At 38.4% G+C, this 14,093-nt stretch overlaps 1 protein-coding gene across 1 annotated transcript; it reads left to right on the forward strand.

Moving 5' to 3' along the window:
* The first annotated feature begins 9,350 nt into the window (after window positions 1-9,350).
* ypel5 (yippee-like 5) lies at window positions 9,351-12,383 on the forward strand. Its single transcript, XM_052098874.1, has 3 exons — window positions 9,351-9,492; window positions 9,690-9,838; window positions 10,575-12,383. Exons 2-3 carry the CDS (start codon window positions 9,698-9,700, stop codon window positions 10,797-10,799), a joined length of 366 nt encoding a protein of 121 aa, XP_051954834.1. The 5' UTR covers window positions 9,351-9,492; window positions 9,690-9,697; the 3' UTR covers window positions 10,800-12,383.
* Window positions 12,384-14,093: the final 1,710 nt, after the last annotated feature.

The raw sequence follows: 14,093 nt of genomic DNA on the forward strand, positions 1-14,093 counted from the left end.
TGGTACTGTCATTTTAAATGTTTAACGTGCATCTCACAGTTTTTTTGCCCATCCGTGCTATTTGTGATTAAAATGTTACTTATTTTTACTTTTTCTCTGAATGTAAAGAACAGAAAGGCTCTTAAAAGGCGGGATCTCATCTTTGATGGACACACATTACACGGAAGAAATGAACCGTTTATATCTCTAGCACTTTTCAACAAACCAAGGCGATTTTCCAGGTATTCCAGTACTAATATTTTTAATAGCTAAATTCAAGCACTTTAAGTACTTCAAGGACCTTGTGTGAACTCTGTAGAAAAAAAACTGTAGTAGGAGTAAAATCAAAATAGAGAGATTATAATGTTTGACGGGTCATTTCATTTATGATTATGTGGACAGAAAACAATGTTTAAAATTTCAAAATATCCAGTTTTGCCTCAATATGGTTCATAATTTTTGTTGGTTTGCGATATATCAAAATTCGATATATCATCCCATCCCTAATCAAATGTCTTTTCTGCACTGACCTCTTTATAGAGCAAGTCCAGGCTCTGCACGAGATGACATCTGTAGCTGACAGGTTATTCTGGTCAAAGCAATAAAGACAGATGTCATTTCCTCTGATAAAAAGGATAACCATCTTCCAGTCGCTCTCCAGATGCACCTCCTAGAGAGAGAAAAGGGAGATATTGTGTTCTGGGCAATCTACTTTCCACACTTGATAACTGTTGTTTGTTAGTCATCAGACCTGGATCGCCAGGTTTCGTGATTTCACACTGTATGTTTGTCGTCACTGGATTAACTTTCTTATTTGCATATTTATAATGACGTTGACTGGACAGTATAGGCCGCAATGTGTCTTAATAATTGCTTGAGCCCATCTTTGTAAATGTCTAAACACAGCACGTGAATCTTCAGCGACAGACATTGCCTGCTTTCTTCAGCTTGAAAAAATATCGTTTTTGCAGTTCAGTGCTGAAGATGGTAAATTTCTCGCCTTATTGGACTTTAGTGCTTGTATAAGGTCTTTGACCTGAGCTGAAATATCGCTGAAGACATGATCATTGAGAAATGATCATTCATTAAGAAATAACAACAAACCAATCACAATTGTAAATTGAATGACTGTAAGAATTAAGGGGGTAGGAGTATATAAGTTTTACTTCTTCCTACTCCTTTTCGCACATGTAATAGAAGTATGTCAACAGGAAAGAAGTATATACAGTGAGGAAAATAAGTATTTGAACACCCTGCTATTTTGCAAGTTCTCCCACTTGGAAATCATGGAGGGGTCTGAAATTGTCATCGTAGGTGCATGTCCACTGTGAGAGACATAATCTAAAAAAAAAAATCCAGAAATCACAATATATGATTTTTTAACTATTTATTTGTATGATACAGCTGCAAATAAGTATTTGAACACCTGTCTATCAGCTAGAATTCTGACCCTCAAAGACCTGTTAGTCTGCCTTTAAAATGTCCACCTCCACTCCATTTATTATCCTAAATTAGATGCACCTGTTTGAGGTCGTTAGCTGCATAAAGACACCTGTCCACCCCATACAATCAGTAAGAATCCAACTACTAACATGGCCAAGACCAAAGAGCTGTCCAAAGACACTAGAGACAAAATTGTACACCTCCACAAGGCTGGAAAGGGCTACGGGGAAATTGCCAAGCAGCTTGGTGAAAAAAGGTCCACTGTTGGAGCAATCATTAGAAAATGGAAGAAGCTAAACATGACTGTCAAACTCCCTCGGACTGGGGCTCCATGCAAGATCTCACCTCGTGGGGTCTCAATGATCCTAAGAAAGGTGAGAAATCAGCCCAGAACTACATGGGAGGAGCTGGTCAATGACCTGAAAAGAGCTGGGACCACCGCTTCCAAGGTTACTGTTGGTAATACACTAAGACGTCACGGTTTGAAATCATGCATGGCACGGAAGGTTCCCCTGCTTAAACCAGCACATGTCAAGGCCCGTCTTAAGTTTGCTAATGACCATTTGGATGATCCAGAGGAGTCATGGGAGAAAGTCATGTGGTCAGATGAGACCAAAATAGAACTTTTTGGTCATAATTCCACTAACCGTGTTTGGAGGAAGAAGAATGATGAGTACCATCCCAAGAACACCATCCCTACTGTGAAGCATGGGGGTGGTAGCATCATGCTTTGGGGGTGTTTTTCTGCACATGGGACAGGGCTGACTGCACTGTATTAAGGAGAGGATGACCGGGCCATGTATTGCGAGATTTTGGGGAACAACCTCCTTCCCTCAGTTAGAGCATTGAAGATGGGTCGAGGCTGGGTCTTCTAACATGACAATGACCGAAGCACACAGCCAGGATAACCAAGGAGTGGCTCTGTAAGAAGCATATCAAGGTTCTGGTGTGGCCTAGCCAGTCTCCAGACCTAAACCCAATAGAGAATCTTTGGAGGGAGCTCAAACTCCGTGTTTCTCAGCTGACAGCCCAGAAACCTGACTGATCTAGAGAAGATCTGTGTGGAGGAGTGGGCCAAAATCCCTCCTGCAGTGTGTGAAAACCTGGTGAAAAACTACAGGAAACATTTGACCTCTGTAATTGCAAACAAAGGCTACTGTACCAAATATTAACATTGATTTTCTCAGGTGTTCAAATACTTATTTGCAGCTGTATCATACAAATAAATAGTTAAAAAATCATACATTGTGATTTCTGGATGTTTTTTTTTAGATTATGTCTCTCACAGTGGACATGCACCTACGATGACAATTTCAGACCACTCCATGATTTCTAAGTGGGAGAACTTGCAAAATAGCAGGGTGTTCAAATACTTATTTTCCTCACTGTATATATATTTTGCTGCTCATTTGTTTTGTTTTGTTCTCTTATGTTTTTAAACATTGTTTTATATTTTTATATACTTTCTTTTCCATGTTCGAAATAAAGATTTCAAATCAAATCATTAGAGATTAAGTGAGATATTGTGTACTTATACAGATGTTGAGGTCAAAATGGGACACCTGGCTTTGGCTCCTTTCACCGCCATGTTGAAGCCTTCCTCCAGATTTGACCCTTGACCTCTGGAGAATCCTTGAAGGTTGGGGTTGAATTTCCTCAGAATATCTGACAGAGGCAACAAACACAATCGATGTCACATCAAATGATCATGAACTAAAGCACAGATGAGGCCAGGAGACACTTACTGGTCAGTGTTGTGATCGTCTCAAGCTTGTCATTCGATAGAATCCAAAACGTACACTTGTCAAATAAAGTCCCATTGTCATTTAATTTTTTTTATTTAAAGTTAAAATGGTGCGAAGCACAGTTTCATGGCCGGCAAAGAAATATGTGTTTGTGTGTGTGTGTGTGTGTGTGTGTGTGTGTGGGTGGTCCTCGTACCTCTCTGAGAACACGGCTTCTGTGATCATTAAAATGCTTAAGCACTGTTCTAACGTCATAGGACGAAGCCCAACAACAAGTCAACATAGCAGAAAGATTTCAACATTTCTGGAAGTACAGGGCGAAAATCACATACACTATTAACCATTCCCCATAATACACATCATTGTAAAATATCAACTGTCCCTCACGTTTGTGTATCTACGCTTGTAATGGGTGAATCCTTGTGTTTGACCTAAGAGGAATCCCCACTATTGCAGCACAATTCTGCTGCAGGTCCCGATAGAAAGTGAATGATGCAAACACAGCAACAACTCTGGAATATCTGGGAATAAAGGTAAGAAACAGAGAATAAAATAGCAAAGTCTTCCTCAAATACAATGTTTGTTATTTAAACAACCTTCGCAGGGAAATTACATTGCTGTGGAGAAAGATGCTAACTGACCAAGCCGCATGTATACAGGAGTAAAGAGAAATCTTTCTCGCAATAAAAAGCTTTCAAAATTAAAAAAAAGCCAAAATCTCAAAGAAGAACTACATTACCCATAATCCTCAAGCGAAAACCACCAATCAGTCTCAGACTAAGTATGTACAGATTATTTGCATATATCTAAAAACTTTGCAATAAACTTAAAACATATTATTTTCATGGTTATAATAAATGACTATAAGTCAATAGTTTTACATAGTACCATTTTTTCTGATTCGATTACGTCATTCGCAATGCTTCATAGGATTGTAGTTCATTCCCTCATTAAAGATATTATGTACACAGTCTTGTACGCTTGTCTTGTCTTTTTGTTTTCCACAGGGCTCGAGCCATCTGTGTGCGAGCTTTCTAACTTAGATGAAAACAATAATTTGAGAAAAACTGTGTTACTGTGAATGGAAGTCCTATTTCCCAAAGGAAAGGCAGCATTATCACAGTAAAGTCTGAGTGTGTGTCATAACAGCTCATCTCCACCAACTCCACAAGCCCTCGATGAAATAAACACACTCATCAGATACACAAACACACACCAGAAACACACAGATGTGTGAATGCAGCTGCTTTAATCTGATCTGACATGCTCAATTTCTCTCCTCCAGATCTTGAAGAGCTCATGAACGCTCCACCCACAACAAACTGTGACACACAAACACACATCAATCATATTTCTGTTATTCTAACACAGTAACGTGTAGCTCTGCTTAAAAAGAAATGTTCTGGGTTTATAATGTAATCGCACACATTGTAAAAGATAAATGACAGGATTTTTACAAGATTTAATGATTATTTGCAACACAAATACTTTATTTAGAAATTAAAACAAATTACTGTAAAGAAACCGTATCATGCTACATTGTAGTGTAATAGTGTAAATAGTTATAATTAGTGATCTTATTTTAATAAAAGTTTTCTAATGTTGCTCTAATTTCTCAAATTTAACTTTTCTGTAATAATGTTATAATAAAATGCAATTGCTTGCACAATTGGGCTGTATGACTTTTCAAGCAACGTCTCACATAAGCTTCCCTAGTCTCGTTTTAAACCCTGATATTTCCTTTCTTCCGTGATACACAAAAGGTATTTGGATGCAAACCTAAGATAACACCGTATACAGACCCCAAACATAACCTTGATATTACAGTAATATAAAAAAGCCCTGTTGAGTACCACAGAAGAAAGAAGCATCTATGTTTTGAACACACGTTTGTGAGATTGTTCCTAATTTTAACCCCAACCCCATACCAACGAATTTGGACCTCTTACCATGATTTAATATGAAAATACGTCTTGTGCGCCACAGAAGAAAGGAAATATCAAAACTCTAGTTTGTGTCAGAGTTCTGTTGGTGTTTACTTTGTAATTAATGGCTCCTCATTATCCAGCTTATTAAAAGACTACTTGCCAAATAAATAAATAAATGCACATGAAACATTGATGTAATGCAGTTCAATGGAAAGGAGGAGGCGAGAACCGGCTTGACAATATAAAATATATAGCAAAAGACAAACACACACATGACGGACATGTCTGTAAACAATCTCTCTCTCTCTCCCGCACAATCCTCCGCAGTCGGCCTTTATCTGATAAGGAACCGGGTGTGTATAATCACCACCCGGCCCCGCCCTCTGCCCTGCCACAATTGATTTGAGCTAAACTAATTTTATATCTTACTTGTAGAGATCACACAGTGAACTGAGAAGCACGAACGATGACTCACAATACCGGTCTGATACATGGATGTGCAGTTGTTACTGAGAAATGTAAGACAGCTAGATGGCGCCATTGACCAACCAGAATATAGTATTCCAGAGAGCTGTGTATTAAATGATTTTATCACACTAAAATCATGTTAACACATACTGTTTACATCTTGTGGCTATATTTTTGAAACAGTGAGTATTTTAATGTTTACGGATTGGAATTGTCTCACTGTAACACAGATTTGAGATTTTTTTATGTAGGGATATGATTTAAAAATTGTTTTATCAATATTATGCCACAAATTCTGTTGATTGAGCTGAACCTGAATTAGACCTGGAATATTCCTTTAAGACACATTTACTTGAGAAGCAAAACTGCATAAAACTTGTTTTTGGAGAATATCACTGAAATGAATTTTGGTTCTTGTTTCAAGCATAAAATATTGTAAACAAAGTTTAGGGGATTTATAGATAATTTCCTCTGTTTTAAGTGGGTTAAATTTTAGCTAGCAACACAACTAATATACCAAAACCATCAGCGGTCAACCCAGTCATGCCCCGCGCCCTGGCCTGAATCGGGCGGGAGAGGAGTGTTACGAAGAGGCATGGCCGGGCCATGTTGGAGCATGGCTGGTGCTGAATTAGCTTATATGGGGCAGAGCTAGATAAATGGCAGCCGGAGACACCAATTCGGGAGAGAGAAGTACGTTGCCGTGCTGCATGTATGTCTGTGTTTGTTTATGTTTGTTTTAGATTTAGATTTATCGTTAAATGTTATGTTTACTGTTCAGCCGGTCCCTGCCTCCTCCTTGCCCACCTTTACCTGTTACAATCAACTTTTTTTTTCAGTGACACCAATTCTGAATTTGCTATTTACAGCATGTGTAACATGAATGACTAACTTGGTAATGTTGTAACTGTAGAGAGGGCTTGGTTGCCCCCAACACTGTTAATGACAGCAGAGAGAACAGTCAACGTCATCATCCTGACACTGGAACAATCAAGGACTCAGTTTATGACTGGTTAATTCTGTCCGGTTAGCTCCATGCTGGTATAGTAAATGCCATTTAATGATATTAGAGCAGATGTTTTACCAATGAAACATTTTTTGGAGGGCTCTAATACATTTAAGATGGAACTTAGATGACTGGCTTAAAAAAACCATGTTTGCAGAACTGAGAGCCCATGAGAAAACATTTCAAATGCCGTATTCTGAGGGTGCATGTGCCAGCAGTGCAACTTCTATTGAGATGAATCGGAATGCTAACGGATTGACCTGCTTGATAATATCTCTGGCATCAGCGCAGCACCATGAGAACATCTCACCTTAATGACAGTCCCCTGTACTGTGTGAGAACATCCAGCAGGTCATATGGTGCGGCTTTAGTACCGTTCCCCGCCAGCCAGGAAGAACATGCAGTAAACCTAATCTCGATTACACAACTCATATATCATAATTTTCAAAGTTGAACAATAAGGATTGTTTTCTGCTGGTGCTGTTAGGCTACTACTGTAGTTCAGATTTATATGTGACCTTCCAATATTTAGTCACCATGGACGTGTCCAGCACAAGCTGGCAAGCTGGCTTCTAAACTATGAAATGACGCTTCGATGATCACTGTCTGCATCACTTCAATCTATTACGATGGACTTCACAGAGGATGAACTATTGCCAACTCCAACTTTACAACAAGGAATACTTCACTGGACACTGCCTACACCTCGAATAGACTGAATCCCTCTCGCCCCGCTACTGTCCCTGTGTGGGATTAGAGCTTGTTTTGTAGGTGCTCACGGGTTCTCCGTTTGGACTGCTTGAGTCAGTTCATTTGTGTGTGCTCTTTTAAGAATGCCTTGGCTTCTGGGCCTGGGTAGCCCAGCGAGTGTTGACGCTGACTGCCATGCCTGGAGTTAAGAGTTGGAATCAAGGGTGTGCTGAGTGACTCCAGGAGCTGGGTCTCCTAAGCAATCAAATTGGCCCGGTTGCTAGTGAGGGAAGAGTCAAATGGGGTAACATCCTCTTGGTTACTATAATGTGGTTCTCGCTCTCGTTGGGGCACGTGGTGAGTTGTGCGTGGATGACTTGGAGAATAGCATGAAGCCTCCACACGCACTATGTCTCTGCGGTAACGCGCTCAACAAGCCAAGTGATAAGATGTGTGGATTGACGTCTCAGACACGGAGGCAACAGTGACTCGTCCTCCGGCACACGGATTGAGACGAGTCACTACATCACAATGAGGGCTTAGAATTGGGCATTCAAAATTGGGGAGAAAATGGGGGGAAATCGTGTTGGTGATCTTCAGGCCCTCCCTTATATAGTGAAATAAACTCCCACAGGTTTGTTTTACTATAGAAGTGAGGACATCTCATAGACTTCCATTGATTTCATAGCAGGCTAAATATATATTCTATCCCCTAACCCTACCACTAAACTTAACCCTAACAGAAACATTTGCACATCAGTAGGTTTAAAGCTAAACATGATTTGGCTGATTTATGAGCCTTTTTTTTTAGTAGTGAGGACTACCTAAAATGTCCTCACAAGTGAGTTTTCAACAACTTTCACTATATTAGTGAGAACATTTTCAAAATTGGGCATACAAGTGAAACCTGTGCACGCACAAACACACATGCTCTTGTTTACAGTGCTTATTGATGGCTGATTGATTTAAATATACATTAAATCCAGATGAGACTTAAAATGTAATTCACAGCATTCTCATCAAAAGAATATTAATTATAATTTTTAAATTAAAACTAAATGAGAAGAGCATGAGAGGACAGCTGCAGCAAATACATTTGGTGCATATTGTTGTGTTTTCTTTCCTTACATGAGGAACTTGACTGCATTAAAGCTTATTGCATTTTGAAATAATAATAATAATAATAATAAAAATTTAAGGAGACCAGGGCAAGTTGACACAAGTGCTATCTCAATAACTACTGTAGGATTTGGGTCAAAAGTTTCAGAAGAACACAACAAGTGAACACAAAATAAAAAAACAACAACAATATGATGACAGCAGATTTTAACCCAAAGATTCAACTGTGATATCAGGACAACAGAATTTTTCAGAAATATCACATAAGGTCATGCATAGGATATGAACATATTCTACCTTTCCATTTGCTGCTATATATATATATACAGAGAGAGAAAGAGAGAGAGAGAGAGAGAGAGAGAGAGAGAGAGAGAGAGAGAGAGAGAGAGAGAGAGAGAGAGAGAGCCTTTAATACATACTAGATATATGTTGTGAGTTGTGAAAAATTGTTTCTATTTTTACTTTAGATTTCATTTAATATTTCAAACTAAATGTAGGTCTATTCTCCTTAAATTGCGGCAATAACTTTTTTATGGAACTATGTGCCAAGAAAGAAATTCACTTATATATATATATATATTAAAATAAATAAATGTATATATATATATATATATATACATTTATTTATTTTAATTATTAAAAGCTTGATTCCTAAGATTCATACTCATAATAGTTGGCAAAAGACAACCAAGTATTTCTAGTCGGACCCGCCCTGTTTTAGCCAATCAGAGACTACCTCAGCCTGTCAATCAATTTGCGTATTAAGTTTGTTTGACTTCGGATTGGTCAACTTGTGTTAGGAGGGCGGGGTTTTACCGCGAGTGCTTGATGGGATTAGAGTGATCTAATTGGATAAATCTAGAGAAAGTAGCTGAAAACGGCTAAAATTACTTACGGGCCTTTTAAGAAAAGTATAAAAGAATTTTAGGCAACATATATCCACGCCACTCTTATTGTGATGCTCTTCTGGGAAGTGTTCGTGAGTTGTGTGCGTGCGCATGCGCAGGAGTGCGTCTGCGCAACAAACAACAGTCTGATCAACTGAGGACACGAGAGAGGCAAAGAGAAGGAAACTGACACAAATCAAGCGAATACTTCGTGTTTCATCAGACGGGTGAGATCACCGCACACAGATTGCGGTTGTTATCGAACTGTGTGAGACATTGTGTACGTGGATGTTTTGCTTCTGTAGTTTGTTACATTAGGCAGACGATGACGTCACTACAGCTGATCTCGTGTCAGACTGATGAAAGGTTTCCATAAGGTGGTGTTTTTGTCAGCGTCATGAATTGTGGTTTGTGTGACTCACAGCCGCTGCAATGGGTCGAATGTTCCTGGATCATATCGGAGGGACCCGTCTGTTCTCCTGCGCGAACTGCGACACGATCTTGACGAACCGGACCGAGCTAATCTCCACGCGCTTCACCGGAGCCACAGGACGAGCTTTCCTCTTTAATAAGGTGACATTTAGTTCTGATACAGTCTATCACAGTCTGACTCGCAGGCAATCACAATCTGACATACAGTCAATCACAGTCTGATAGTGTCCTAAGAATTTATTAATATATTATATAGGTCCTATATATTATAATTTTTTCATCATGCCATCTCAGACCCAAATGACTTTCTTCTGTGGAACTCAAACAACTGTAATTTTTGGATTTGTAATATATCCATAAGATACAAGTCAATGGGGTCCAGTTTTTAATCCTTTTTTACTATAAATCACTTCCTTTGACCAGCCCTGACCAGCAGATGGCGATACACACAAAGAATGCAAATGACCAAAAAAATTAAAAAGAAGAATGTGAAAGTGGAGATTTATAGTGAAAAAGTGACTTAAATATTGATCTGTTTCTCACCCTATCACCTATCATACCTCTTCAGAAGACGTGGTTTAAACATCTGGAATCGTATGGATTACTTTTATGCTGCCTTCATGTGCTTTTTGGAGCTTTAAAGTTTTGGTCACCATTCAATTGCTTTGTATAGACCTACAGAGCTGAAATATTCTTCTAAAAATCTGCATTTGTGTTCTGCTAAAGAAAGTCACACTTCTGGGATGGCATGAGGGTGAGTAAATCATGGGAGAATTTTCATTTTGTGCTGAACTATTTATTTTAGCCACAGAAAAAAAATACCAAAATGACCAAGAGCTTGTTTCTGTGCGTGTTTGTACGCATCGGTGTGTTTCAGGTGGTGAACCTGCAGTACAGCGAGGTGCAGGACCGAGTCATGCTGACAGGCAGACACATGGTGCGAGACGTCAGCTGTAAGAACTGCAACAGTAAGCTGGGATGGATCTATGAGTTCGCCACCGAGGACAGTCAGCGCTATAAAGAGGGCCGTGTGATCCTGGAGAGAGCGCTGGTCCGAGAGAGCGAGGGTTTCGAGGAACACGTGCCCTCCGACACTTCCTGAGTCATGCATCATCCATTTCAATCACACGTTTGCTTCTCGTCCCAGACAAATGGCCCCTGAACACTTTGAGGACTGGCTGAGGTGTGTCTGCACATTGAAACCAGATGCACTGCTCGTTTCTATGGAGACAAATTACATGTGCAGAGAGCTCCAACTGCTTTTAAAGTCCATTATAGCTCAGTATGTTTGTTGCAGGTGCTGCGTGCTGTTGATTGAGCCAGACATCTGCGATACATAGCTTACGTATCGGTGCATATGCTTCTATGTTTAAGGTGTTTCTTTTCATTTGATTTACTCTTTAGTTTTTAGTTACAGTTGATTTCAGATAAAGTTAAGGTTTCACTCACCCTTGTGTTGTTAGTAAACCCGTATGACTTTCTTTCTACCACTAAGAGTTGTTTGATAAAGTCAATGTGAATGGTGACTGAACAGTCTGCCTTTAGTGGAAGTCAGACGAATTTGCAACAACATGTGTTTGAGTAAATACATTACATTTTTTTTTTATTATGGCCTATACCTTTAAATATATTCACTGTAATAATTTCATCTTAATAAAATGTCCCAACATTCAGTTCAGATTCATTCATTCTAGCATGTTTTTCTGGAATACTTGATTGTGATTGGTTGCTCTTCTGTATTATAAGCATTAAACTCTGTAATTGACTGTTTTGTTCCAGGCAACCGATTTCCTCCATAGCTGTGCGTGTGTCATGTCTCTCACAAACTACTAAGCGGGATCTGCTTTGTATCTGGGCTCTGATCACCTTGTCAGGGATTATGTAGTCATAATGACCAAAAAAACCCTACATTATCCCTTCTTAAACACACTGAAATCAGTTCAAATTGTTCCGAAATGTGCTGCTCGTTTAAACTAAAATATTGATTTTCAAAAACTCCCAGAAGTATGATTACTCCTAATGCACAGCCATTAAAAACCTGGAAATATCAAGGAATTAAAAAAAGTTGTTTTCTCTGCACATGAGCGAGACATTGCTCTTGTGTGGGGTAAAACTTGCGATAGTGATGTCTGATTTGTCAGTGAATTGTTTCGAGTCAGTTCTTTTGAAAGAATTACTTGAAATGTACTGGAAAAATCATGGGAATTAATTGGTCAAAAGGATGGGAACCCTAGAAAACAAATAAAATGTAAGAATAAAAACAGAAATAGATGAATGTAATTATTACAGAAATTTTAATGGAGAAAAATAGACTTCAATCAATTTTCCAGAAAGACAACTCTCTGAAAGATTTTGCATGTTAATGTGGGTATGACATATTCATGGAATTTGGTGTAGTAGACTAGATCTGCAGCTGCTGCAGAGCAAGTACAAAGACTTACTAGCTAAGTGTGCCTGGGCCAGCTTGGCTGAATGGTTAGAGACCAAACTCATCTGTGTGGATCAGGAAAGCCCAGAGACCTAGCCTAGCAATGTGTGGATATGTGTGAACTTGTGATCTGATATCGATGTGTACCATCTAGGTTTGTCTAAGGCTTACAGATTTAAAGATGCACTTCTGTGTCACTTACTGTGCAAGTATATAGAAGAAAAAGAAACCACCAAATAGAGTTTTCATGTGAGCGAGCTGACTGACAGATAATAAAGGAACCTACCTTCTTGTGCCATGAAGAGATTCATGGCTTTAGTCATTTATCCCACTGGGCCATTTCTTTATTTTTATTCAAGTTTATTAACTCTTTGATACATCACTTTTTATATGAAAATAAGAAGATTTTTAATTTTTTTTAATAAACAAAACTATAGTAATCCAATCTCTCTTTATTGCCATAAACACACACACACACAGAGGACAGTCATACAGAAGTGTAAGGGTCAAAGGTCATGGTGGTCAAGACGCTCACATGCTGAATGGTGTATATTGTCAAGAATTCTTACAAATTCAACCAATCTCGCGTAGCTTGCAATTTATTTTTATAATTTCCGCACATTTTCAGCAAAAACAAAAAATCTGAGGGAATCCCATCACTTTCCTTCATGTTTGACAGTGACAATATAAATGCTTGAAAAGCTTGAAGCAGTCACAACATATTCAAATGCACAGCATCTGTTGTTGCATCTCCACAGTAACCATGTAAGCCTCCTCCACATTCACTATCGAATTCCTACTAAACTTTCACAGGACCGCAGACAGCACACATACATCACAGCTCGTGTTTAATATTCACCCTACGTGCTGAGAATGAGACACAAAAACACGCATTTATACAAAGAATCCCTAACATTCCCAAAATCCCCATTAGTTGTGTAATAAAATGTGATTAGAATTGGCCACGAATCTGAAAATGGCAATATATGCTGAAAATATGGTCATAAATCGTTTTCACTTAAAAAAAATAAAATAAAAAGGTCACATATATAGGCTACAACGGGGCTAAAGGCTCCATTGATTTTATTTTCTCACTACATAACAAAAACTACCACAGGACTTTAAACACCCATTTGTCACTATCCACTGTTTTCCTGAGCAACCACTGGGCGGCGCCATGATGATTCTAATCGCCTGTTTTCTGTTTCTGGTCTCGAGACGTCAAGTAAAAACTGCCAAAACCAGCAATACAGAGAACAACCATTTAAGTGTTACTTGTCGTAAAAATGAATTTTAGTCTCAACTTGTTCAGTTGTTGGTTGTCATAACAATTCAGAATAATTAAAAATATCAACGTAACTTATCTCTGACCATTCATGTCATCTACACACTCAGGTGAGGCACTGTCTATAAAAAAACGGTCATCTCAACTCTGTGAAGTATTGGTATGTTTTTTTGACCATTTTTACAATACCTTAAACATTACATTACCTGCTAAGAATATACGCTGATGTGAGTGAAACACTGGAGACTGGAAATTGAAAACAGTCTAATCGTGGAACACTTCTCAGTTCAGGAAAAATGTGGATACACTGGCAAATGTTCCTGTTCCATGAGATCTTTGTGTGTAATGTCTGGTTGATTTTGAGGCAATTTAATCTCATTTTAATTATATATATATATATATATATATATATATATATATATATATATATATATATATATATATATATATGTTTAAAACGTTGCAAATTTAAGTAGCTAATAAAAATCCCTGAAATTAACACATTTATTTGTGACAACATATTTATCATTTTCAGTTTTGTTTAAGGTCATTAAATAAAAGATTTTCAATGAGTGAAAGGATAGTATTTGGGGTAAAAAGCCCCCCATAAACATTGTTTTTCTTAAGTAGGGTGAATAGATTTGTTATGAAAAATGTCCAAAGTGGGCTCACATTGACTCATC

Source organism: Xyrauchen texanus, chromosome 30 (assembly GCF_025860055.1).
Source record: "Xyrauchen texanus isolate HMW12.3.18 chromosome 30, RBS_HiC_50CHRs, whole genome shotgun sequence".
Lineage (NCBI taxonomy): Eukaryota > Metazoa > Chordata > Actinopteri > Cypriniformes > Catostomidae > Xyrauchen > Xyrauchen texanus.